This window comes from Ambystoma mexicanum, chromosome 1p (assembly GCF_040938575.1).
Source record: "Ambystoma mexicanum isolate Mex_15411 chromosome 1p, UKY_AmexF1_1, whole genome shotgun sequence".
In the NCBI taxonomy this organism is placed as follows: Eukaryota; Metazoa; Chordata; class Amphibia; order Caudata; family Ambystomatidae; genus Ambystoma; species Ambystoma mexicanum.
In genome coordinates, this window is record NC_090921.1 from 1,055,798,291 (window position 1) to 1,055,824,828 (window position 26,538).

General features: G+C 46.1%; 1 protein-coding gene across 6 annotated transcripts in view; it reads left to right on the forward strand.

The window, feature by feature from the left end:
• Positions 1–26,538, forward strand: part of RIPOR1 (RHO family interacting cell polarization regulator 1) — a 713,696-nt gene that overhangs the window by 339,570 nt on the left and 347,588 nt on the right. For all 6 annotated transcript variants that reach the window (XM_069604490.1, XM_069604491.1, XM_069604493.1 and 3 more), the window contains one exon: positions 22,432–22,558. In XM_069604490.1, coding sequence (XP_069460591.1) covers positions 22,458–22,558 — 101 coding nt within the window. In that variant the 5' untranslated portion in view covers positions 22,432–22,457. The remainder of the gene's footprint in view (positions 1–22,431; positions 22,559–26,538) is intronic.

Here is a 26,538-nt window from a genome sequence, read left to right on the forward strand (position 1 = left end):
TGCCTGCTGCTGAGGTCAGTGAGGGGGGCACGTGCCACCCTCTCCATCCTTCTGGTGTAATGCAGGAACCATCACTGTGCTGGCTCACTGTTGCTGTAGTTAATTTACCTGTTGTGTTTCAGAAGGTAGGCACTGCTGCCACCCTGGATGTGCAGGCTGTCTGTGTGTCTGGGAAGCTTGCCCTGCTGCCACCAGTACTGTCCCTGGTCTCTGGTTGAGGAAAGCCTTTCACTGAGGCTTCCTGTGTATGAGGGTGCCCAGATCAGCCTTCTGGCAAAGTGGCCAGAACATGGAGGCCACGTTAGGGAAACCACAGCTAGGTGAGGTAAGTGGCCTTGCATAGTCCCCTTCTTCCATAAGGGTGGCCTCGCTGTGTGTGGCTCTGTAAAAAATGTTAATGTTAAAGGTATTTATATCGCGCACCGTAACCAACGGAGTTGGTCCCCAGGCGCTCTGGCGGATCTGTAAGAAGAGGGTGGGTGGGGGTTAGGTTAGTCGGTGAAGAGGGAGTAGGTGAGTGAGAAGAGTGGTGTGCTGTGGGCGGCTTCAGTTCGGTTTCCACTGTGCGCTGAGCTTTGGTGTAAGTATCGGATCAGAGTGAGTCCTCGTGTGCTGGTTTGTGTTTGTTGCGGTGTGGTGAAGTGTGTGCGGTTTGCTGGGCGAGAAATGGTTGTGTGGGTTTTTGGGTTAATTAGGTATGCAGAGATTTGAAGTTGGGTTATTGGGTTATATGTCCTGGTTCTAGCCAATCTTGTTCTATTTAAATATCATTCCTCTGGGTACGCTTGTAATTTAGGGATACTAAATGAAAAGGCGGGTGGGTGTGCTAGCAGGACAGATGGAAAAGCAAGGGCAAAATCCTGTTGAATTGATGTGCGTAAGTTAGAAGCACACCTGTTCCCAGTATGTATTCTCTTTGTGCGGGGAGCATTCGCTGGAACCGGTTGGCTGTTGAGGTGGCCCCAGGATTGAAAAAGCAGCGATAGGTGCAGTGGGGCTGCTGATAGCAAATGTACAGGGAGTTGTGTGTTTGCTAGACCATGTGGGTCATTTGTTGGGGAGTAAGTGTGGTGCAATGGTGAGAGATTTTAGTAGTGAGGCATTGGCGAGGGAGGACAGTTGGGAAAGGGGAGAAACAAGAGGAGGCATGGGCTTCAGCGACTCATTTGATTGTAGTGGTAGAGTCCTTCCTTGGTTTCGGAGATTGTGGTCTGGGTTGGAGAGTTGTAAGAGAGCAGATGGGCATTTGAACTGGTACCGCCTGATGGCTTGCAGTGGTTCCCTTCACTGGATCTACACCTTACCAGCTTATTATTAATATTGATTTGTTGGATATAGCGCCTACTGATCTTGAAGAGAGGTGGTGAAGTTCTGTTTAGGTATGTATGCAGGAATGTGGTACTATAAGCCGAAGGTCCATCAGTCCAGATTCCATTGTAGAGGTTTTTTTCTTGGCGGTGTAGGCATCTACTGCCTGTAAGATCGGGGTACCAGGATTGGGTTCTGTTGTGTTGAGTTGATCTTGGTTTATTGATGTTTATCCAGTTGAGTGAGTTGAAGAGCAATGGGTTTATTTTCCTGAATGTCCAGTGGTGGTCATCCATGCAGAGGTGCTTAGGTAGGGAGTGCCAACGTTTGGTGGTTGGTAGGGAGAATGACCTGGCCTGTTGAACCTAGTGACTACGACTAGAGGGGTGTTGGTCAACCTTAGGATCCTAAATGCTGCACAGTAGTAACATTTCCCTGTAAAGGAGACTGGGCCGTTTCCATGGTAAGCGCAGTGGGTTTTGACATTCATTTCTTGATGAGGGGCCAGTGGTGCGTGCATAGTGCAGGGGTGGTGTGTTCATACCTTTTTATCCTCATCAGTAGTAGCCTAGCTGCCGGGTATAGGCCTTGTCGTGGTTTCAACATGAGGTATTTCCAGAGTCCAAGATGGAGGCCGTTTCCGTAGTTCAGTCTTGTTCGCACTAGTGATATCACGATTCTAGCGTGAGGCTACTGTCCATTGTACTCTCCGGGGTGTCTTGCAATGGAGGATGACACTGCATAAAGGCAGTCTCAGCAGGACATGGGATTGTGATGGTGTTTGAAGGAGTCGCACTGCAAAGCATGGGTACTCTTTTGGTAAGGTGGGCTTTAGTCTGTTGGGTCTTCGTTTGCAAGGGATCTCTTTGGGTCTGGCAACATCAATGAGCTATTGTACTTGAGTTTATAAATTGTTTGCTTCATTTCTGTGGTTGTAACAGGTGAGGCAAGAGTGTGGCGAGGTCTAGTAGGCATGTCATATAAATGTTGAAAAAAGAGGCAACAGTGTGGGTCTTTGGGATACTTCACAGGTTGGGGGTCGCGGTTGAGATTTGTAAGGAGCCATGCTGGTAGCTTCGGTTACGAAGGTGATCCCGCCTAGTCACTTTGTATTCCAATGTCTTCCGCTCCCTTTCTTGTGGCTAATGATGTCAAAGTTTGCCAAGATAGTGTGCTCTCCGATTTTTCATCCGTGTTCTAGAGAAATGAACTACCGCCCTTCAAATGCGTTTGACATGTGACAGGAATAACTTCTATAAAACACCAGGCTTTACATAGCTCATTTGTTGCAGATGGGCCCTTAGTGGTCCACACTATTCTTTCTAGGGGGGTTCCTTTATAATTCTGTATTATGAGAGTGCTCACAGCTTGCATCAGTGCCTGGCATTCTCACAGTACTCCATTGAAGAGTCGCATGGTTTATCATACTGGAATTGGCTGCAATCAGCGAAGCTTGAGCAGTGAACAGCGACTCCGACAGCCAAGTACTGTAGTAGACCATCTCCTAGCCAGGGGAAGGCAGCTTCTACCCGATCCTGACCCTGGGGGTGGTATTATGTGGGAGGAGTCTTCTATCAGGGGGAAGTGGTGACCTCTTCAACTCATGATTCCCCTACGCTCCCTGAAGTATTAACGGCATACTGTAAAGTAGAACGCACCAATGTAACTGCTGTGCAATCTATTCTGGGCTTCCATATCCATAATGCTTGTGGTACTGAGACAAGGAAGATGAACTCAAGAGTTGCTAGTGATCCCAGATACCATTGAACAGAATGTATGGTCTAGTTGTTGTAAAACAAGAACTTGAGCAGGACTTTTAAACCCAGGAATGAGCTTCAGGTGAGGAGAGGTGTGAAAAGCGTAGTAGAGGCAGAAGCAGTACGGAGTCCTAGAATTGCAGCAGAAAGCAGAGTGCCAGCTAAAGTGGGGAGAGAAGGCGTTTGACATTGCAGAGTACGCACAGCATGAAGCAGCACTGTGAACGGCAACGAGAGAAGAAGCCCAGCCGTATGGAAAACATGTACCCAAATCGACATGTGCTGCATAGTTGAGCAGGAAGATGCAGAGTTCCAACAGAGCTGGCAGAGGTCCGGAGAAGAGGTGGGCAGACCGCTGAAGTTGCGCGCAAGCCGGCAACAGAGTAGACCGAGTGCAGGAACTCTGTGGCAGAAGCAGAAAACAGACCGGTGAGTTGACCTAAAGTTAAAATTGTCCCTGGGGCCCCTGAGCAGGACATTTGGCAGAGGTTGATACTTTTTAATATCGAGCTAATGAAGTGAAAAGGTAAAAAGGGCGCGATTCCCCTTTGCATTACAAACAGCCAAGAGGCTGTGAAGGAGTAGCGCAATTCTCCTTTCTTAAGTGTCCAGTGGGGAAACTTGTAAACCACATTGCCAACAGACAGACTATTAAAAGAAGCAGCCATTGTTCAGCCCTCCTCACATTGGGATACCAGTTTGGAGAATCTTGGAACAAATATTGCCATTGAAACCATTAGTGTGGGAGTTTTCGTCCTGGCAGGCGAATAAGCTAGGAAAGGGATCAATAGTAGATAGTCCTGGCAGGCGAGTATAACAGGATAGAAGATGATGTTTTGAAGAGGTGTGGTTGTGGCAAGAAGGTGTGATGGAAAGAACTTGTTAAACATATTATTATTCTGACAAACTTACATCACCAAAGGTAGTTGCTGGGCTGTCCTGACAAAGGTATTCCATTTGAACAGTAAGTGTGATATTCTGAAAATTGCTTTGCATCTTGAGGAAAACAATTGCCTTGGTTTATGAACTTATGTTTTATGAGATACATTTGCCTTACCAAGAAGTATATTGTGGAGAACAACAACTGCTTTGAGTTTTGAACAAGTGTTTATGAAAGACACTTTTACTTTGCCAAGTGGAAGGTTGCATTGGAAAGAAAGGATCTTTTGTGTTAAACTGAACAGAACTTTGTTGAAACAGAACTTTCCCAAGAGTAATCCTGTATGGATCCAGGGGAAGGGAACCTAACCCTGGTCACAAGGAGTACTCTAAAACCTATACGTTTGCACTTTTACATTGTTGTGTCGAATTGAAGACAGCCAAATATTCTGTGTTATTTTGTTGTATGTTTTAGTGAGAGGGTCAGAGACTTTTGGAATGTAGGTCAACTTCCTTTAGGTTAGTTTGCTAGGTAGGAACATCCTCGTTAGGATAGGGAAAGATGGGCTTTTATTGCAGCCTTTTTATTTTAATAAATGGCAAACGTTGAAAGAACGATACCTTGGTGTCGGTCTTGCATTCCTGACCCCTCACAGGTGGCCTTGACTTTTATCTTTTTGACAGGCGGAAATAGGGCAGGTTTTCCCTGCTGCGCCACCACATTATCCTCGAGCAAAAGTATTTGAAAAGAAAAAATGGGCAAGGGCAGAAGACAAGTGACAAGCAACATGTGGATAGAGAAAAAGGAGCGAGGAACGCAGGTGTTAATGCCAGCCTCGGGGAACGTAAACCTGCTACACAGACAAGATGGGCGACATACATCAGCCCTCCAGCAATATGAGCAATAAAATGTGATAGGTTTTGGCCATCAAAAGGCAAGTCCATTTGATCCCTCAGTTAACAAGGTCCTTTAGCAAACCAAAGCCAGCATGGTTCCAGCAATGTTAGCAAGTACCAGTCAGACTGCACATATCTTCAGACATATTTTCAATCAAATCAAGCTGTTCACCTTCAACGCAAGATAACTTTGTTTTTGCTGAAACACATTATGGTCGCCTCTGCGCCCTTCTCTGCTCTACATTTAAAGAAAGAAACTACCAAAACCAACAATGCCCTCTTAGTGCCATCATCGTCATTGAGTCTTCATGGCTTCATAGTCAGATAGTTGCTTCCTATTGACCTTGGAGATCACCCAGTTGTATGGTGGTGAAGGTGCAGCCCAATGGTTATCTATTTACAAACATTACTGTATGCAGTAATGCCTATTTTTCTTCACACTCCTATTCAGCCCTGCTGCTAAAGGAGGTTCAAGTAATATCCCTGTGTGCAACGCAACATGTCCCTCTGGATACCGCCAGTTATTGCCTAGTAAAGGATAGAGTCAGTAGGCAACCTATCGGCGCTCTCGGTTGAAATTGTTTCTCCTGCAGGAGAAATTCATGATGGCCATATTAACTTTCATCCTCCTGGCAGTAAAGCAGGCTGATTGCAGGGTCATGATGAACCTGCAGGTGACATGCTTGCAAATTCCTGCCGGCAAGTTCCTCAGTCAGTACCTGAGATTGTGTGAACTTCTACTATAAAACACTCGTTCTGCCCCGGTACCCGTGCCCACTGCGTTTCACGCTGGTATTCACTCCATTTGAGGCCTTTCTCACTGCCAAAAGGCACCCATCCATTGTTATTCAAATGATTATTTGGCTCTGGCGATCTCAGAATTTGGACTCAACCGTCCTCATCATTGCTCTCCAACTTTGAGATGTAGATTTCTTAGTGAATGTTTCAAAGTCTTCTCTCTTTGCGAGGATTTGCTTCATTATAGCTGTTTTGGGCAATGCTGGGGCCCTAATTTACCTCCACCCGAACAAATCGCTGTTAAGGTTTGATTTAACACTATCCATCCGGCCGGTGTCCAGTTAAAGGATCGAATGCCAAAGGATCGACTCAAAAGAATCGAATACAAAAGGGGTCGACATTTTTTTTTTTTTTTTAATATTTTATTTTTTTGGTTGTTTTGGAAAAAAAGTGGTTTTTACCACAAAAAAGGGGGTTTGAAATGAAAAAAATAAAAATAAAAATTCGACCCTTTTGGATTCGATCCTTTTGAATCGATCCTTTTACCAGTCGATCCTTTATTTTCGATCCTTTGACCTACAACCCGGTCTATAGAAGACAGCTTGATAGTTGCAGAGATTGCTGGACTACAATAACTGTGTATTTTCCCCATACAACCCTTAAAATTAGGTTGACACAATTTCACCAATCGGAACACGAGTACCAGCTGGATGACGAGCGACACAGTCTCCTCTTCTCCCTACTGAGCTGGTGACCTTCTCCACTCTAACTTTGGGTGTGCGGCCCTTTTCCTCAGAAACCTCAGAGCCAATGCACTCTTCTGATTAACGTTGGGCATAGGGGGCAAAGACTCATCAAGGGACACAATAGATCGATCTTCAGTTGAATTATGAAAATGTCAAGTTGCAAGCAATTATCCTGGCATAAAAAGTCTTTCGCCCCCTTAGGTTTCCACAAGCACAGCATTTTTTACTCGCCAAGAGTCACTTATCACTAGCCAATGTTAACTACTGGGTGCAAATTGTTGGCCATGAAAATGGGAACTGAACCAGTGGGTGCATCATGGCTTCCAAGCCTGTAGCTTCCCATCAGTAGGTCGGGTTTGCTTCCAGGCAGAATGTGAGATGCCCTTTCACCACCTGCTGTATGTGCAGAGGCCAACCAATCGATGCTTTAGGATCACTTGGCCCGGGGACTTCCACTGCGCTTTTGCCTCAATCCTGTGATGGAGTTCTTTCAATGCACATCACCAAATGATGTTCTTCAGAAGTAGCGGGTTCCAGCGATTCTTTCCTAGTTGAGCAGACCCCATCCCAGGTCCACCACGCGTCCCACCCATTAAGTAGCTTTTCATGGCAACTTGCCTTCACACACGTAAACGGGCATACAGATCAAATCAAAGTATTGGCAACTGGGAAACATTCAACTATGGGGTCTTGGTCAAAGAGGCATGTCTGCTCTTCTGTTCAGTTCATATAATCTTGTCTGCCAACAAGTACTTTGCAGAATCCTTCCCATTTTAAAATGGTCTACAACACCATCTGGTTGTCCTCCTTCCTTTGTTCCTCACCGCTGTGGCCTCTGCTTGGCCCTCGCCCACCTTATGCAGAAGCCACTCAAACCATGCCTCCTGGCAAAACTGTGCTCTTTTTCTGGATGGTGAGCCTTCCCGGTGTTAAAACCATCGGCCATATATACAAGATAACCCTAGGCCTTTCTGCATTAGGGCTGTACACAACCTTATACAAGTTTTAGATGTTGTGTGTGTACCGCATATGTGTTGCTTGCCTAACCAAGAAATCCAGAGGCAAAGGTACCCTGCTCCCCGAATCAGCGACATGGGTCACCCACTGAACAGAACTACCATATTCTCAAAACTTGAACAGAACAAGTTGTGTTGCCATTTGGAGCTGAAACTCTCCTCTGGATATATAACTTTTGCAACACATCTCGGTCCTTTCCAATATAAAAGATTGAGCTTTGGGGTCTCCTCCACAGTATCTTGCTAGAAGAAGTGCTTAAAGTGAGCACATGAGGAAACGCAAGCGCGGCTGCATGGCACGGAAGGGGCGTGCTTGACAGGAGCAGGGGCGAGATATGAACGTTGCAACAAGGCCAGATGGTCATGCCAGTGGCTTAACATGTATCAGATATGCGGTGGTTTTTGGGGATGGCATGCTACGCTGCTCGCTACAGTCACGCCTCTATTACTCCACCACTTCACACTCTCAACCAATAGGATCAGAAATTCATTTGGACAAATAAATGTCAACATGCACTAGTAATAAGCAGTGAATTTCCAGTGGTTTCTGCGTGGCCTACTTAATACGGGTGCATACATGTCCAGTAGGCAAGGGGTGCTAGTCTTGTCCAGCATAGGCCGTGCCCAGACACACCCCAAAATATAGTTTTAGATCCCAGTAGTAGCATGAGTGATACAGAGAAAAATATTCACAATCGGACAAGGAACGCTTGGCGATTGTTTGGGTGATGAGCAAACCCTGCATTACGTCAGATCGGAGGGTAGTAGGTGACACAAGCCCGGTGGCGGTTACTTGGAGAACATTGCAATTCAATGGAGGGGCGCCCGTCAGAAGTAATGTTTGGCAGAGCTGTAAGAACTTTAATGACGCACATCATAAATGCCTCAGGACTGTGAGGGACACACAGGCACACAGGGGGAAAAAAAGAGGCAGGACGGAAAAGTGAAATGAAAAGGTTTGTAGAATTGTCATGGAAGGGCTTGACTTCCACAATTTCAAAAAAGGGGCCTTGGTATTAGTGAAACAAGACCGGGCTAGCTTTTGACCTTCGACATCTAAGGATCACCACGGTGAAAGGGCCTATAATGTGATGTAGGATCAACAGATCACACGAGAGATTAATGACATTAATGTTACTATTATGTATTTTCCTGATGATTTATGATTGTGATTGTTTATTATATATTTATAATATGTCGAAAGTTTATTTATAAACTGTATCACATTAAATAAATAAATTAATGTATCATTGAACAAGATGTATTAACCTGGTCAGGATATAGGGGATTCATGCCAGAAGCGTTCAGGGTTTCCAACTAAAACAATAAAGAGAACTTGGACTAAACATGTTACTTCAGGGTTGCAGTTTTAGAGGTTGCTCCAAAGGGTGCAAGGGTTAACCTAAGGGTCTCTGTGATATAGCACAGGAACTAATTTGGGGGTTGCTAGGTGTTGCAACTATGACCCCTGGCAAACCCTGTTCGCCCCCCTGGCACTGCCCCTGTGAACCCTGGGGGGGGGGTGGGGAGGGGGCGCGCTCAGATTTCAACAGTAAATCATTTCTTGGATGGCTCTGGCTCCTGTGCTCTGCTGCGCATGACAGGAACCAGAACTGGCTCCTTGCATGTGTGCTGGAGCATGGGAGCCAGAGGCATGCCTGCAGAGGAGGGGCAACGGATTCTGGTATGTAAGGAAATGTATTTTTAAATGTAAAAGTTAATGATTGTGTGTGTATTGGGTAATGTACGTGTGTGTATACATCACACTGGAATGCGCTTCCCACATACCTTAGGATGATTGACTCTCATTAAGCCTTCCGTAAAGCTATTAAAACAAGGCTATTTGTCTAACTGTTCGACTCTGTACCGGCTCTTACATGCACATCACGCCGTACTGTGGCAGGATGCTAGCACCATTTAAGAACGATTGCTACCTTTATGTCATATACTTGTGCTAGCAATGATCACTGCTTTTATTTCCAATGTATTTGCAACCAAGAGACCTTACTGTTTTCCTATGTAACCCTTGAATCAAGCTTACTTACAAATTCCTGTAACAGCGCCTCGATGCCTCTGGGCTGTTAGTGTGCTGTATAAATACAAATAAATAAATGTAATGTGTGTGAATGAGTGCATGATGTTTGGGTGGCTGTGCGTGCTTGAATGAGTGAATGGTGAATGAGTGCATGCGTAAATGAGCAAGTAGTGTGTGAATGTGTATGCTTGTGTTACCGGCAATCTTTATTACTCCTAGTCCCACTCTTCCTTGACCCAGTACTTGCCTATACTATAAAGCCCCTTGCCTCATACATAAGTACTGGGACGAGGAAGAAGGACATTGAGGTAATACTGGGCCGAGGGGTTAATTTTGGGGGTTGGTGGAGGAGATTAGGAGTGAGAGGGGGCATGTGAGAATGGTGGGGCAGTTAATACCCAAAGGTCATCAATGATCAAGCAGGCATGATGTGTACTAGTGGCTAGACTGGCATTTTTGGTACAGCCTGTCAAGTCATTTGTTACTGTGGCATGATATTTTTGCTGGGCATAGTGAGGGTGCAGAAGTAAGATCTGACACAGAGGGATAATGGTGATTATCTCGCCCTAACTCTAAGAGGGGTTTCCCTGCCTCAACTGAAATAACTAGTGTCAGAATTTCGAAAGTAAAAGATCACACCTCTACTCACTCTCTGTAGGGGAACCCTCATTGCACTGTATGATATGTTTGTATGATGGGTAACTAGTAAACATCCTTTGTAAACCTCTACATTCTACATTGTAATGTTTGTGCGCCTCACTGTATCCTTGTAACTAAAACACTTTCTTGCAACAGCGCCTCGATGCCTCTGGGCTGCTAGTGCGCTTTACAAATATAAAAAATACATGTCCGAATCCTAACTCTGTCCCACCCATCTTAGTTTAAACAAAAAGTAAAAGTTTGGTCTTTCCAGTCCAAAGGGAGTGGTATTCTTCTCTTGGACAAAAGACAGTTCTGGAATCTTCAAAACTTGACCAATTGAGGAATATCTCCCTTCCCTGGCCTGGTTCAGACTGTTGAGGGAAATCCCATCCCCTCGTTCGGCCTTCTCGGTTTCCTTTTCTGTCCCTGGGTCTCTGACCCCGATTGGTAGACTGGGTTCCTGTTCACAAGACACAATTTGCACACACAAAAGGAGCTTGGATGGGTTTCCAAACTGGTGGGCAGACCTGGCACTGCAACAAAGAACAGCAGCCTGGATGCTCTCCCAAGCTGTAGTGTCACATACAGACTTGATTTACTCGCCTGCCAAGTATTGCAGGTAGTGTCTGTCAGTTTCACAGTTCTTTTTATATGGGTGCGGGTCCGAGACTTTAGTTTTCCACTTTGTAGGCTGGTTCACGCTCCTGCCAAGCCTTAGTACGAGCCCATGTCCAATCAACTGTTTCTCCCACGGTTGCATGGTCCTAGACCCTCCTTTCCTAGCCTCTCAGCTCCTGCCACCACCTCATTAGGCTTTCAGCACCTCACCGGTCACCCTCATACCTTACTGCGTGGTCTGCGCGAGTGGTGGCTCCTCTGGAGCAGCTGGGCTCTGTCACGAGGCTCCGGTGGCATTCGGGAGCCTCTCACTCTGCGGCGGCTCTGCAGTCTTTTTGGCATTCCTGGCAGTGCGGTTCCTTCTCTGTGCACTCCCTGGGTCTCAGGGATGCCCAGAGTTTCTGCCCGCCTTCTGGCCATGTGGTCTTCGCATCCTGGAGCAGCCCCAGACCCTCTCTCTTTCCGTTCTCAGCATCCTGGTCAGCTTCCACATTCACTTCCAGTGCGTGCTTGCTCTTGCGGTTCTACCAGGGAGGGCTTGACACTTTGTCAAGTCCTTCTTTACTTTTAACGTAGCTTCTCTATTCGGCTCTTGAGAACCACTCGAATGCACAAAGTGGTTCTGGTAAATATTCTGTCCTGCTCAGCGCCCCCTCCTCGTCCCAGTTCTGAGTGAGGCATGATGTTGTAACTCACTAGAGATCTTCCTCGTCTCAGTACGCTCTACTTCTCCTGGTCTACAAAAGTACATGTTATATGAGGGTAGGGGTGGAGAGGGAGGTGGGGTTATAGTAGGGAAGGGGTCTAGGGTCAGGTGATTGACAGGGCTACTGCATTGTCCCGATATGGTCATCACTGGTCCCAAAGGGGGTTTCCCCTCCCATGAGATCCACCCATTGAGTAACACCCCCAGGGGGGACTAATGGGTAGCGTCTGCACCACCCCCCCTTCGGAAGTAGTGACAACGTCTTGCAATTCGTCACATAATCTATAATAAAGTAAGCTTGATAAGTGTTATTTCCTGTATAGCGTGGCATTTGGGTGCAGCTATTATAGCCTTTTGTTATTATGTGGCTAGACTAGCATTTGGGTAAAGCTAGTCTTGCAATGTCTTACTGTGGCTTGACATTGTGTACTGGGTATCTCTGATAAAGCAATCATGATATGTGTAATTACCTGGCTAGACTGGCATTTGGGTGCAGCCCGTCTAGCCTTTCGGGAAGGAAGGATAGCTCAGGGGCTATGTGTTTGTCTTGGAAGCTAGATAACGCAGCACAACACAGGTTTGAATCCTGATCCCGCACTCAGAAATCACTTATTGGTATTAACCGTATTATAAATGAACAATTATAATTTTCTTATTGTGGCATGGTATATCTTTCTGGGCCTCTATGATAAAGTAAGCATGATAGGTGTTATTACGTGGTTAGATTGGCCTTTTGATGCAACCCATCTAGGTATGTCTTACTGTGGCATGGCATGTTTTACTGTGCATCATCCAGGCTACAGGAAACATGATAAGTGTTATTACGTGTCTTATCGTAGATTGTGCAGCCAGTTTTGACCTGTTTTCTTATAGTGGTATTGCATTTTTAATAGCAAAGCAGTAAGATATCTCAGTGGGTTGAGCGCTCGCTGCTGCGATCTGTGTGATCAGCAGGTTGCAGGACCTAATCCACTACTCAGCCTTTTATTCTTCTGAGGTTGATAAATGAGTACCAATTTCGGTTGGCATGATAATTGTATTTAAATATGTGCTATGTATAGTGCTTTGGGTAAAGCACTATATAAATAAATCATTATCATGAGTCAAACTATTAATGCTCCTGTGCCTTGTTGGTGACTTGCATCTATTGTATTTTTGGATACTCTAATATCCCTGCCAGTGGCAATGTAGGGGCTCCACGTATCATATAATGACAATACCCCGACATGCAGCTATAACTGGCAGATCTATGGCAGTGCCTCGGCCTATGTTGATTCTATTGTGTGTAACCCTGTCCTATCATGTCAACATCCATGGTATATGACGGCAGCACCCTTGATAAAATGTGATTGGTATCTAAAATATTCTTGCCTGCTTTAGTACCTATTTGGTATTTGAAAAATGGTACATTTATGTACTTTTTTTAATGTTTGCACGCTACTTCTGGTGATGTCACCAGGGTTAAAGAGGAACTGATGCCATGCAGGTTAATATTCATGGGACGTCACTTCTTGTGATGTTATCGGGTGTGTAATGTCACTTGCACTACCCCAGGCATTTTGGTGAATCGGCATCCCTGATATAGCACCCATGCTCGCTTCTTGACTTCACCTACCAGAGTACTTCTCCCCTCTTGCCTTAGGGTGCGCGTCAGGCTGAGATATAGTACTTCTCCCCTCTTGCCTTAGGGTGCGCGTCAGGCTGAGATATAGTACTTCTCCCCTCTTGCCTTAGGGTGCGCGTCAGGCTGAGATATAGTACTTCTCCCCTCTTGCTTTAGGGTGCGCGTCAGGCTGAGATATTTTCACACCACAGCCACGGCTTGTGCACCCCGATCAAGTGCTAATACCTTTCACACATCTACCAGCACGTATCTCTTCCCCCTTTGCCTAGAGCTTGTGATGGGCTATGATCGTGTTACCCTCTAGACAGGGGTCACCCATCTGGGCTAATGTCTCCTCTTTTCTCTTGTTTTGGCTGTTGACAGCATCCCAGGGAGCTTTATGGTCGCCCCCTCTGCTTGGTCTAGTCTCGGCCATTCTCTGGGAAACACACCCCTGAACAGGCTCTTAGACTAGACTGGCTTGCCAACCCAGCCCTATTCCTCTCTAGCTCCTTCTCTCCTCTGTCATTGCTCCCGGTCAGTGACCATCTCTGCAGTGTCCTGTGCTCTTTTGTCTGTGTCCAATCTCAAATCTAAAACATTCTTCCCCTTCTCTCTTGCCTCCTTTTCTGTGATTGTCTATTTCCCCTCTTCAGTTCTCTGTCCACTTTATTTCCTACTCTAATAATGCATGTTCCGTATTACCCAAATTGACCTTTCACAATTGACCTTTTGCACAACTGACCTAATTATAGTGGTCCTAATTTACCTTCTGCACAATTGACCTTTATATTATTTTAGTTATTTTATATATGTATTGGGTTGGTTTTGGATTATAAATAACGTAAGGGGATTGGGTGGGGGATTTCAGGGGGTTTTGGATTAGGTGGGGGTTGCGTGGGGTTTCCCCCCCACATATATGTCCTAATTGACCTTCCAAATTAGGTAAATTCTCCTGAGGTCAATTGTGAAAAGGTCAATTAGTATACAACCCGTGTTCCCAGTTCTGTGGCTGCTTATTAGCCTCCTGTTGGTAGAATTTGTTAATTGGGTGTTGCGTGGTGGCAGTCAAAGGCGGGAGTAGTGTGTCAGGCATGCAGCTCCGTAGCGTGCGCCAGAGGCCCTGCTCGGACTGGGGGAATGCTGCCTGTCTTCCTCGCATCGCATGGAAGAAGTGGACTTCTGGCTATGGAGCATTGACTGTGGCCTGCCTGGCTGCACCAGTACACATACCCCCGGCTGTAGAATTGATTCTTATATCTACTATTGGGGGCCAAACTATTAGATGGTCTGAGGGGTGGGTGGAATGAATGGACCCATATCCAGGAATATGCCCGTGGGCTGGATAAAGACAGACTTGCTAAACCCCTATGTACTATAGAGACTGTGCAGCAGCTACCCCTCTTAATAGAGACAGAGTGGCGTTGGATTGGGATGGTGGCACACACTCCCGCCTTAATGTTGCATGAGCGGGACTGGAGAATGTATTGGAGGGGCTCTGGGCATTCCTCCAGGTCGCTCTTCACACAGCGACTGGGTATCCCTGCTCCTCAATTCCTCTCTCTGCACAAATGAGCGCTACCACCTGTGATTTTATTGCAGTGCTCAGGGCGCAAAGAGAATGAAAAATAAGGACTCCACTCTTGATTTTAAGCAGGTGGATGGCCTGCATGACATACCACCTGACACTCGGATGTCTGACGAAGAATGTTCTGGTTAAAGAGAGCCGTTCAACGACTCAAGCCCAGAGCGAGGGTATGGTTGAACCAAGATCTGGTCATATTCACACTTGCTAACCGGCTTGTATGGTGGATTTAAAAGAAACGTAATAAGACAGAGTACTGTCTTTGAAATCTCAGGGGAGGTGGCCGGTTTTCTCCACATCGTGTGGACAGAATTATGCTAAAAAAGAAAGTGACCGGCAATGTCCGGGGTTTGTGGGCGGGCGAGAACGGAAAAACACAGGAGCAGTGTTTGTTGTCCCTAATCGTGTGCCGGTGGGGGTCACTTTACAGGACTCCTAAAATGCAGGAAACTGACCCATGTCCACAAGGACGGCGTCAGGGCCTTTCAACTTTTTTTTTAAATGAAATGGTTCGGTGGGAGGGCAGCAACCACACCCATATTGCCACTCAGCAGAACTGTAACACGGCAATATATTCCTTTTTCTATTTTCATTTGGGGTTTAAAATTTGCACTTAGCAGCACTCGCATTACAAGCTGCTTTTTCGCAAGTCGAGTCCTTCAGGCCGTCAATTCTAACGGGATACACAGAAGTGTTATCACCTCAGCCTTCTAACACTGATTCCTCCACAGCCTCAGTCACTTGCTGACAAAGAAGGGTGTATAGCTCTTCAGTGGGCATTTAATGTTTAAGACACCGCACGCTTGCCGTCTCGTGGTAATTGGCGGCCATTAACCGTATCTTTGTTGCCATTGCAGTGCATGTACCACTTGGGAGCATCTGGCTGGTTTTGCTCTGAGCAGGGGCCCCCTCCCCCTCGCACATCTTCAGCCGGGCCTGCGTGTCCAAAAGCACAAACGTGCAAAAAGGTCGCATTGCATGCAATGTTTGTCCTTTCCCAAACGGAGTGGAAATGTGAAGAGTAAAAAACAGCCTTTATTCTTCACTTTTTTGGTCCGTTTTGGAAAAAAATGTAAATGCCGCCTGCAAATAACGCTTTGCATTCAGCATTTACAACGGATTCCCTATGGAATAAGTCTGCGTATAGCAGGTGCAAAAATCAAGCCAATTCCATAGGAGTCCTGAGGCTTTCTGCCAGCATGAAAATACATGCTGGCAGAAAACCCTAGTGCAGTTAGGAGGCGGGGCGGTAGAGCAGCCTTGAAACGTATATCCTGTTCCGTGCCCCACTCTAACCACCTGGGGGGTTTCAAGTAACCTGAGGGCCAAGTGCTGTTTAAACGGCATTTGCCAGACCCTCCAGCTTATAGCGATTTTGCGATCCTGCAAAATGCCACGAAAACTGCCGTTTTGCGCAAAATGTCACAAAAACTGCCGTTTTGCGCAAAAACAGCATCTTTAAAAATATATATATATATTTTAAGTAATCTGCAAAAATTACTGTTTAAAAAAAAAATGATACTCAGGGTGCCAGGTTCTCAACTTTTTTTTACACAAGAAATGAAATGCGCTAACACATCTCATCACTTGCGCCCCAAAAAAGTGCAGCCCAATCCACAAGGGACACATGAATGGGCACATTTTATATGTGCGCCCATTCATATGGCCTTTTTCACCTCCTTGATCATATAAAGTGGCGTTACTGTCAATTTAAAAGTGCATCCCTCATTTCCAAACAAGATGCACTTATAAATGTGCAGAAATTGTAAGCAACCCTACGCGCACGGGATGTGGGGCTGCCACTGCATGACAGGGTCTTTCCTGACCCTGTCATGCATTTCTTTAAAGGTATGAACCGCTGCCGTGTCGCTTGCATTTCTGTTCGTCAAACAGGATAAAAATGCATTTTTTGGGTCGCATTTTACAGCGACAGGCACCTGGAGGGCCTGTCCCTGTGAAAGGCGCTGGGAGCTTGCAGAACACTGTCGGGAGAGCAATTCTATTCAAAGTACTGCCCATTTTGATGACAAAAATCTATGGAATGTTACAATTTGACCTATTTCGTGCACTACTATTCGTTTGATTTTTATAAATACTGAACATTTGTTGGGGGGGTGTCACCCGCTCCCCATGTTCAGTATTTTTGGTGTAGGTGGTTGCAGAAGGGTTTTCCCCTTTTTCCTTAAAATTGGAGGCGGGGACAGAAAAAAAGAAAATGATGAAAAAGGGACCCTGCGGAGTCGGATCCGACACGCGTTAGAGGGACGGATCTGGCACCGCAGAGTTGCAGGGGAAGCAGCAGCGACCAAGCAGTTAAGTAGGGGAGGGGATGGGGTGGTGGTGAAAGGTACATTTTGGGTTGTTTGGCTGAAGTGCAAATCAATTTGCAGCAAAATTGACTACGGTCAACAACCCAGAACACCATTCAAGGCAGCTGGCCAGTGCACAATTTGTGCTGCAGCTCAAGCCTGTGGAAATGCGCCGGTCACTTTTGAGAATAGGGTGACCTGCTCATTTCCAAAAATGGGTTGTCTGGAAATAGCATATCCTCTGTTCTTTTTTTTAAATGCCCCATTATTTGAGGAACTGGGACAAAATCTACATTTAAAAAAATTTAAAAAAATGGTTACACAATGAGAGAGAGGGAGAGTGATGGGTGAGATGTGAAGTGATAGGCAAGAAAGCAGAGGGAGAGCAGTGGGTCAGAGGAGGAAGCGCTGCACAAGAGAGCAGAGGAAGCAGTGATGCGGTGGGCCATAAGTCTGAGAGCGAGCAGAGGTACAGAAAGTAGAGGGAGCGTGTGGTCAGTGAGCCAGAAAGCAGAGAGGAAGCAGTTGGCCAGAAAGAGGCAGTGAGCTGCAGACTGGGAAAAAGGGTAAGGGAAGAGTGCGATAGAATGGGAGAAAGGATGCAAGATGCAGAAGCAGCACAAAGGAATGAAGGACTGTATATTGCGGGAGGAATTGTAGAGTGTAAGGTGTCAGTTGGGAGTATGATTTGGAGTGTGGCAGGAGCTGGGCAGTGCAAATTGTGACTTGACAGTGTGACATAGCATGTGAGTATTTGTATGACAGATTGAGAGGTTAAGGAATGTAATTTGTGATGGAGAGTTGGTGAGATGTGTGTTGGCGAGAGAGGTGTGTGGGTGTTTGGGGGATTGGAGAACATAGAAGGGGAATATTTTCAGCATTACAATTGATAATGATCAATTTAGTTTATACTATTAAATAGGCATGAACATTAAACCAGAAATGTAGCCAAATCAAACACTGTTCTGCCAAGCCAGAGACATCTGGGACTCTTACTATTAAATTAATACAAAAGATACATAATAATGATACCCTGGCTCTCTTGTAGCCTTGCACTCTGCCTATTTCCTGCAATGTGGCAATCTTACTCCCTCCAATTAATACAAAATGTCCTGCAAAAATGCTGCAATAAATAAAGGTTTGTGCCGCAGAATTTGCCATTTCATGCTGCAAAATTTGCCATTTCATGCCGCACAATCCTGGAAGGTCTGATTTGCCTGACTTTAATGATATGGGGGTTGGGAAAAGGCCACCCGTGTCATTCATTAGCCCATCTGTCTTTCAGCATTATTTTCAGAGCTGGTCATTTATTGGGATCCCGCCAATCATCTTCGTGGGGCTCTGGGGCCAGGTGAGCGGTTCATCTGCCAATTCCTCCATACAGCTCAGGAGCGTCATCAGGTCACGTGGGCCTGTGTTTACCATATGTGGACCGTACCGATAACTGGCATATGATGGCAGTATCAACCTTATTTGTTAGTTTTGTTTTATTCGTATTTATATAGCGCACAACAGCCCGAGGACATCGTGGCACTTGTTACAGTACAAAGCTTAGTTACTTAGTTACATGGTCATTAGCAATATATATACAGGTTGCAATATAGTTACATAGTCCTTAGAAGTACATATACAGGTTACAATATAGTTATATTACATTTGTGTTATATTACAATATACATAGCAGAAGTAGAGGAGGCAGTCCTCCACTTGCTAGTTGAGGAGAGTGGCATTGAGGTTGTTGCGGAAGACAGAGATGGAAGTTTCAGCTCTAAGGGTGGCAGGGAGTGAATTCCAGAGTTTTGGTGCAATATAGGAGAAGCCTAGACCTCCCGCTGTGGCTCTCTTTATGCGTGGTATGTGTAGCTGGTTGGTGTACTGAGCTCTGGTGGGGCGAGTGGATGTGGTCCTTGATATTGCTTCAGATAGGTATGCTGGAGCGGTTTTGTTGATGCACCTGTGAGTGATGGTGAGGATTTTCATAGTAATACGGTCTTAGACATGGAGCCACCGTGCTTCACGTCTGGCGTGGCCTATATGGTCTCTTCTAGGGATGCTCATGGCGGCTTTGAGGGCATTATTTTGTGTGGTTTGTAGTCTGTGAATGTGTTTGGCGGAGGTGCCAACTAGGAGGGCGTTGCAATAATCGAGTTTGGCTCCTATAGTTGCTCTAGCTATGGCCAAGCTGCTGGGGCTGGATAAGTAGGGTTTATTGGCATTGATGAGTTTGGTGCTGAATGCTGATGCAGAGGGTATGGCTCTGACTTGTTTGTTCATCGATAGATTTGCATCAATGTGAACACTTAGAGTCTTGACAGAGGATGATACGGAGATGGTTGAGTTGTCTATGTTGAAGTTGTTGTATCAGGGGCTTAGTTTTGATAATGTGTTTGTCTGGCCCAGGATGAGAATTTCAGTCTTCTCCCCATTAAGACAGAGGCCATTGATTGCCATCCAAGCTTGGATAGTGGCATAGATGTTGTGAAGGGCTGTGGCGTCTTGGTGATAGAATCCAGATAGGGGTAAAAGTACTTGAGTGTCATCTGCATATTTTTTTATGCAACACCCATGGAGTCAAGTAGGTCGAAGAGGGGTTTTGTGAAGAGGTTATAGAGGGTTGGGGCTGTACAAGATCCTTGGGGGACACCGCAGTTTATAGTGGTAGGATCTGCGTTAGCTGTGTCGGAGTAGACCTTCATGGCTCTTCCTTCAAGGAAGGAAGTGATCCAGGATGCTGCTTGATTAGAGAAATGGGCTTCATGGGTGAGGTGGGTGGTGAGTGTTTGGTGATCTACCAGGTCAAAAGCAGCTGATAGATTGAGGAGGAGGAGCAAGGCAGGTTTGCCTTTGTCCATGATCTGTTAGATTTGATTTTTTAGGTCTAATAAGGCGGATTCTGTTCCATGCCCGACACGGAAGCCAGATTTTCTTTTGGCTAGTATGGCGTTAGCTTCTATGTATGATTGGATCTGGATGTGAGCTGCTTTGTCCAGGATTTTTAGGAGGAACGGGACTGTCGTTATCGGTCTATAGTTGTTGGGTTGCGCTGGGTCAAGTGTGGCTTTTTTTTTTTTTTAGAAGTGGCCGCACCCAGGGTTCCATGAGATTGTTTGGGACAGTTCCTGTTTGGAAAGATTAGTTAATCGAGGCAGTAATCAGGGGTGCTAGGTCATTGGCGCATTCCTAGATGATTTTGGGAGGGCAAATGTCTGCTTTGCAGAGGGATGGTTTGAGGTTTTTGATGAGATTAAGGTCTCAGGTTCAGTGATGTTTCTGAAGGAGAATTGAGCGTGATTGAGATTACTACGCTTGTCTTGTGTGAGGCGGTTGGTTTTTTGGTTTGGGAGGGCTTTGCAGTGGTTTTGGATTTTGTTCTGGAGGAGTTTTATTTTGTTGAGCATGGCGGACTAAATGCTGGCACACCAGGCTTTGTATTTAGTTATCTCATCAGCGGTAGCCGGAGGAGTGACTAATTTATTAAAGATTGTGAATAGTTCTTTAGCTTGGGAGTTGGCCTTTGAGATCCTATCATTGAAGGAGTTGGATTTTGCTGCTAAAATGGATTTTTTATATTGGAGGGCTATTTGTTTGAAGAGGCTCTTATTTAGATCACTCGGATCCGTTTGCCAGTTTTTAAGCGACTGGCGCTTTTGAGCTCGGAGGGTTTGGAGAACCAAGAGTTGCAGTGAAATATTTTTTTTCCCTTCTTGCTTTCAAGTGGGGCTATAGAGTTTATGGCATTGATGAGAGTATCATTGAAGATAGCTGATAGTGTACCGGCATATGAAGGCAATGTGTCGTGCTGAGTTGGACCCCTGTCACGTCGTATGACCCCACCCGTGAAGGCAGCATGTGTCATTAGATTACCCGTAGACTGGCGATTCAGAGGGAAGGAAATGTTTGGAAGCTATGCAGTGGTGTTTTTGGTGGGGCAGTGTGCGCCTCTGTTTGGAACTGCGTCGTTATCTTTCTCCTCAGTTGAGGGCCTTGCTAGGGTGGGGCGGGGTCCCTCAGCGCAGAGCCCCATCACAATGAGCCTTGCTTATGAGGAGGAAATGATCTTTCTTCCTGAAACGCACCCAGCCTGCTGAGGGAGCCGGAAAAATCCCTCCCCAAAAAAACATGCGTGTTTACATGAATGAAAAATCTTTTTTTTTTTTGTTAAAGTACGTTCCTCTATCCAAAACCATTGCGAATCCTACCAATTGTTATAGACAAAGGAAATGTGCGTGCACAACACACCCTGCGGTAACTGCATGCTATTTGCTACTTGTTAGGAGAAAATGTGCCTTGTACGTGTGTGTTCAGGTCTGTGCCTCCATTGCCAAGAGCGCACCATGGTGAAGCTGGGGTGGCATTCGCCCCCTCGCAGGGTGGAGGGCTGGAACCGTTGGCACCCACATTATGCGCAGTCCTAATCACGTACTGCTATTTCACGTCATTTTCTCTTTTCCAAAACCATCTTGGCCAAAAAAAGTTAGTCCACCCCAGAAAAAAGGGACGAAGACAAAAAAAGCGGCACAATGAAGACGGCTGTGGCACTGCATTGAAAAGTGAGCCTAGAGTACATTTTTTATTTATTTGAATTTATAAACTGCACAAATCGGGCAGGGGGCATCGTGGCGCTGTTACAGCAGTGCTTATGTGAAAGGAGCCGTCTGTGGTTCCTGGATACAATTAGACCATATCCAGACAGGTGAGAAATCAAGTGATGTAAGACGAAAAGTAAAGAAGACAGGGGTTGGTGGGAGGTGCAGGGAATGCAGTCAATACCGTCAGTGAGAAAGAGTTGCACGGCCAAGAGCTAGCAAGGCCAGGAGACCTCCCAAGTATGCAAGGTGGGTGACTAAACAAAGACCCGCATAACAACAACTACAGAATCCATTCAAAAGTAAAATTATTTCAGTTCCGTTTATTTGCTGGTTTTTGTATCACTTCGGGGCTGCAAAATGTGTTTGCATTAAATGTCAAATAAGTTTCTAACATGCAAACGGTACTTGCCCTTCATAAGATCTCCTTGCCAATACATGTGGCCAAGTAGATTGTGCGGCCTCTGTTTGGCATCAATGGATACACTGGGAAACCCATGTACGTATTTAGTGGTAATCCAGTTGTGCACCACTGCCCATCCCATGCGAGGGGCGCCGGGCTGCGTGCATTGGTGGGAAGTAGGAAGTGTGCTTCGGCCTCCCTCCCTTTTGCGGGCAGAGAAGGGCATTGCACTTGTTTCAAAATGTTTGCACTGCATGCTCACGCACCCTTCTTTGGTTTCTGATGGTATTCAATGCTGGCCACAGGATTCTGTGCATTCTGCTAATTTGTACACGTGAGAGGCATATTAAATGTTACTCTGTATTTTTACCAACTTGCACACAAACATGGCCCCTTCACTATGTCACAGTGTGAAGTGATCATAAGCCATCAGTGTAGCGCTTAGCCTGCTGGATCTCGCGATGTGATTGTGTTCTTTCTGGGATCACCTTTTCCGACCCCTACGGGACACGGGGAGGGGTGGAATGACTGTGCCTCTATAGGCACAGGCTGTTCTGTGCCCGAGGCTGCCTGGGCTTATCCTTCTTTTTTGTTTCTTCTCAGGGAGCTCCCCCAGGACACACTCCACGATGTCTCTCTCGGTCAGGCCTCAGCGCCGGATTCTCTCCACGTCCATCAATAGAAGCCACTCGTTTGGCGGAGTCAACTCCTCCAGGGAAAAGCCCTACAGGTGAGTTCCTCTGGAATCTGCAACAGTGTATGGCAGGGGGTTCTCCCCTGGCATGCCATCTGGCTGAGTGTGCCATAAATGCATCTTCTGGGAATCGTGGAAGCTGTGGTATGTGACTGGCTGGTTTGAGATTGCGTCAGGCAGCTTGGAGGGTGTCGTAATAGTGCAAGAGTGCAAAGGGGAGGGGATACGGTTTTTCAGCAAATGGAATGTTTGGAACAGGATATCTTTTTTAGGTGCGGCGGATGAGGGCCCAGCATTGGGTTTTGGGGGGGTTTCAGGGGGCAATGTGAACATTTGAGGGAATGCTTGAGGCTGGAGCAGTGTAAGGATTTAGGGACTGCAGGGCTGAGTAGAAGGCAGAGCCTTTGGAGTACCCGAGGAGGCGGGACCGCTGAGACTCTTGAATGGTTTACACACATGGCTGCAGGACCTGAGGGCTGTGCAGAGTAAGGGCCACACATGCAGGAGGGCATTTGAGACTGGGGAGAAACAATGGCTAGCGGCATTTAAGGATTGGGGGCATGCAGGCCACTGTGGTCTGAGGGTGTATGCATTCTTAGTTGGGGGCATCAGCTTTTTAATTTAGACCTGCGTCCACTAGCAAATTTAACTGAGGCGTCTGGCATACGTTTTTATACATACGCCGTCGACGCACAACTCATTTTCAAACTAAATGCCCTGGTATCAGATCCTCCTGCCAAATTAAAATCTTGCCTAGCTGAGATCGACTGTTCAATGTCCCAAAATTGTTTGCAGCTTATTGTTTGCATCATTGAGATTATGATGATGGATCCCCCCCCCCCTTACGCTCACTCTGTCTGGCATGCTGACTTCTGGCCCGATTCTCGTCCCACCCCTGGTACCTCGGTTAAGAGTTTAGGGGTTAAACTCCTTCCGTCTGAAGGCAGAGAAGGGAAGATTGCAGCAGTTTGTAGCTTGGGTTTCTGCAAATTGAGACTTCCCGAAAAGTGTTGCTGTTTGTGCTGCCGCAGCTCTGCGCGAAAGTGGCCAGTTTCGATTGTGGGTGTGCTAAACTACTGCAACGGCATCTGCCAGAATTCCTGGTCCATCGACTCCAAATCCTGCAAAATGCAATGCCACTGCGCGCTTGACACTGAATGCTTCGAATCGGTCCTCCCATGCTCTTTTCCTGGCCAAACTTCATTGGCTTCCTGATAAAAGCCGGATAAAGTTGAAGGCACTCTGTATTACACATCCTTCTTTTTTCCACACTGGGCCTTCGGTCTGACAAGCCATCTCCCCACATGGTCTCTGCGGTCATCTTCTGCCAACCTGCTGGAAGTGCCTCGTTTTTATGAAGTCTGAGCTGGAGGGCGCTCCTTCTCGGTATTAGCCCTGACATTATGGAACTCCCTTCCGGCTTTCCTGAGGGAGATCCCGGACCATCTGTGCTTCTCTGGCTTTTTTCTTATTTGATGGTCAGCGCCGAGATGCCTTTTCGGCCTTGGCTTGCGCTAAATAAATAGTGTTAGATTACAGAGAATGGAAGCCGACGCCTGGTGGTATCTGAGTCTTGGGGTATGCAGAGGTTGGTGGAATTCTGAGGATATCAGAAACATTGGGACTTGCTGGTCTGAGTGACATGCAGACACCTGTGCCAGGCAGCGATGGAGGGATTTTTATTCTTGGCACTGAAGGGCGTGCTGGGCATGCGCAAAAATGTTTTCTTTTCAGTTTAAACACCCTCTTAAGCTCGGAAGCTAATATTAGCCCTCCTTCCTGTGCCACTGCTCTGCTGGTATCACTAAGCAAATATACCTGCAGAGAGCAGGGGCAGGCTTTTTTGTGGCCTTTATTTTGTTGAGAGTATTTGTACTCCTAATTCTTTTTCTATTCAGAGTATTGGCCCGTTTGTAGCGAGTGAAAGTGGCGGGTTATCTGTACGGCTGGGAAATATTTTTCAGTGATCCATGTTTTGGGGAAAATGTTTTGTTTGAGGGAAGATTTTGATGAAATGGTGACCCCTTGCATTCTCTAAGTGGCAAATATTTTTCAGTGATCCATGTTTTGGGGAAAATGTTTTGTTTGATGGAAGATTTTGATGAAATGGTGACCCCTTGCATTCTCTAAGTGGCAAATATTTTACAGTGATCCATGCTTTGGGGAAAATGTTTTTGTTTGGTGTAGGCATTTGCAGGGCGGGGTGCCAATGAAGGTGGGGAGACCCGAGTATGGATTGAATCCCCAGCTAGTGGGGTGTACGGGGTATTGAGTTATTTGAGCCATGCACAGACCCTTTTCATAGCACACAGAGCAACAGACGGCCAGGGAGAGGAATTCATATAGGAAAAAATTGCAATCTACAGACCAAAACGAACACTCGGATCCAGCAATGGCATACGCCTCGAACCAAAGCAATATGTGAAAAGGAAATATGGCGGATCAGGGTTCTCTTGCACGTCAGCGAAACTTTCAAACTCAACCCCCAAGGAGCTGCGACCAACAGAATCACACCTTAAATTCAGAAAACGACTTAAAACCTGGCTCTTTAACTCACATGACTAAACAGGAAGTGCTACTGAGAAAAAAACCTGACTGCGAAAATGGGAAAGCTGCCACAAACAATTCTAAAACCAAATCGAATGAAAATGAACTGGAATGGCCCAACGAAAGGAAAGCATTTTTATCAACAAAAAACAAAATAAGGATTTCATCCTAATCAAAACAATGCAACTTTGAATTAACCCTACTAAAAACCTTAAACGCTCCTACAAACTTGCTGTTTAACCACCAAATGCAACACACACATACCCCTACCACAGCACAAACTGGAAATCACACAGCAAATTGCACCACCATCCTTCCATAATCTCACTCAACCCAACACACATAATCCCCAGCACTACGCGACCGACACACAAAACAATCTCATATAGACCCACACACCAAAACGACAACTAACCCATACCATGCAGAAGCAAACCCAACACACAGTGGCCAGTTTTTCCTTTCTGAAGCTACCAACAGCACAGCATAAAGCTCTCTTGCGCTATCACTCTCCGTCCCCCTAACTAACTCTCCCCAGCCTCCCTTCTTTTTCAGCTCCCCCATAGACTGTGAAAATGGCATTGGTGCCGGGAGGAATCTCAATAACATAACATAACATCACATAACACATTTGAGGATTGGTGAATATTTGATGATTGGTGAATGCATAGCAATGGGAGGGATTCAAGGCAGGTGGGGGTACCGGTCTGGGCCATGCATGGTGAGGGTCATACGGGAAAGGAAGTCATTTGAGACTGTGAGTCTAACTATGTTTTAAATATAAACCACTACTCCCTCCATGTATTCCCATATTTCTCAAGTCTAAAGGAGATTCCTTACATATAAACAGTCGGCAGGCGCACAACATATCAGTGAGGAGCTTTACCAGTTCTTTTGGCCCAAGCCCTATAAGAACCTGTTACAATGTTAAGCCACAGCCCCGGAGAAAAGCTTTCACTAGAGCCCTGCAAAAGAAGCTTTGGATTTGAACTCCTGAGCTGTTGTCGTGAAGCCATGTCATCCAGACCATGTGCCATTAATGTCAGTACAGTCCCGCATAGGCGCATATCTCCATATGTTCACCATAAACTTCCAGTACTTTTATTTTTCATTAAAACCAAAGAAAAGCGTGTCTAGATAAACCGAAGCGGAAAGGTCCATGTTGCAGTCCAGAGGCATATTGACTTCAGAGCAAAGGCATAGCCTCCAAAACTATGCTTTTTGTCGTAAAGGTGAGTAACTCAGTCAGCGATCAGCGGTGTTGCTATGGAAGCTCCATGCCCCCTGTGTACCAAGACTGTCGGTACACAATTTACCTGAATTGGAAAATTACTTCTTGCTACAGAACACACGCCGAAATGTTCAACTCATTAACATGACAGTAAGTACACTTATAGTGCATAATCAGCAACAAGCACACCCTTGGCTTTAGGTAGGAGCCCTGCAGCCTACCACACAAGGCCATAGGT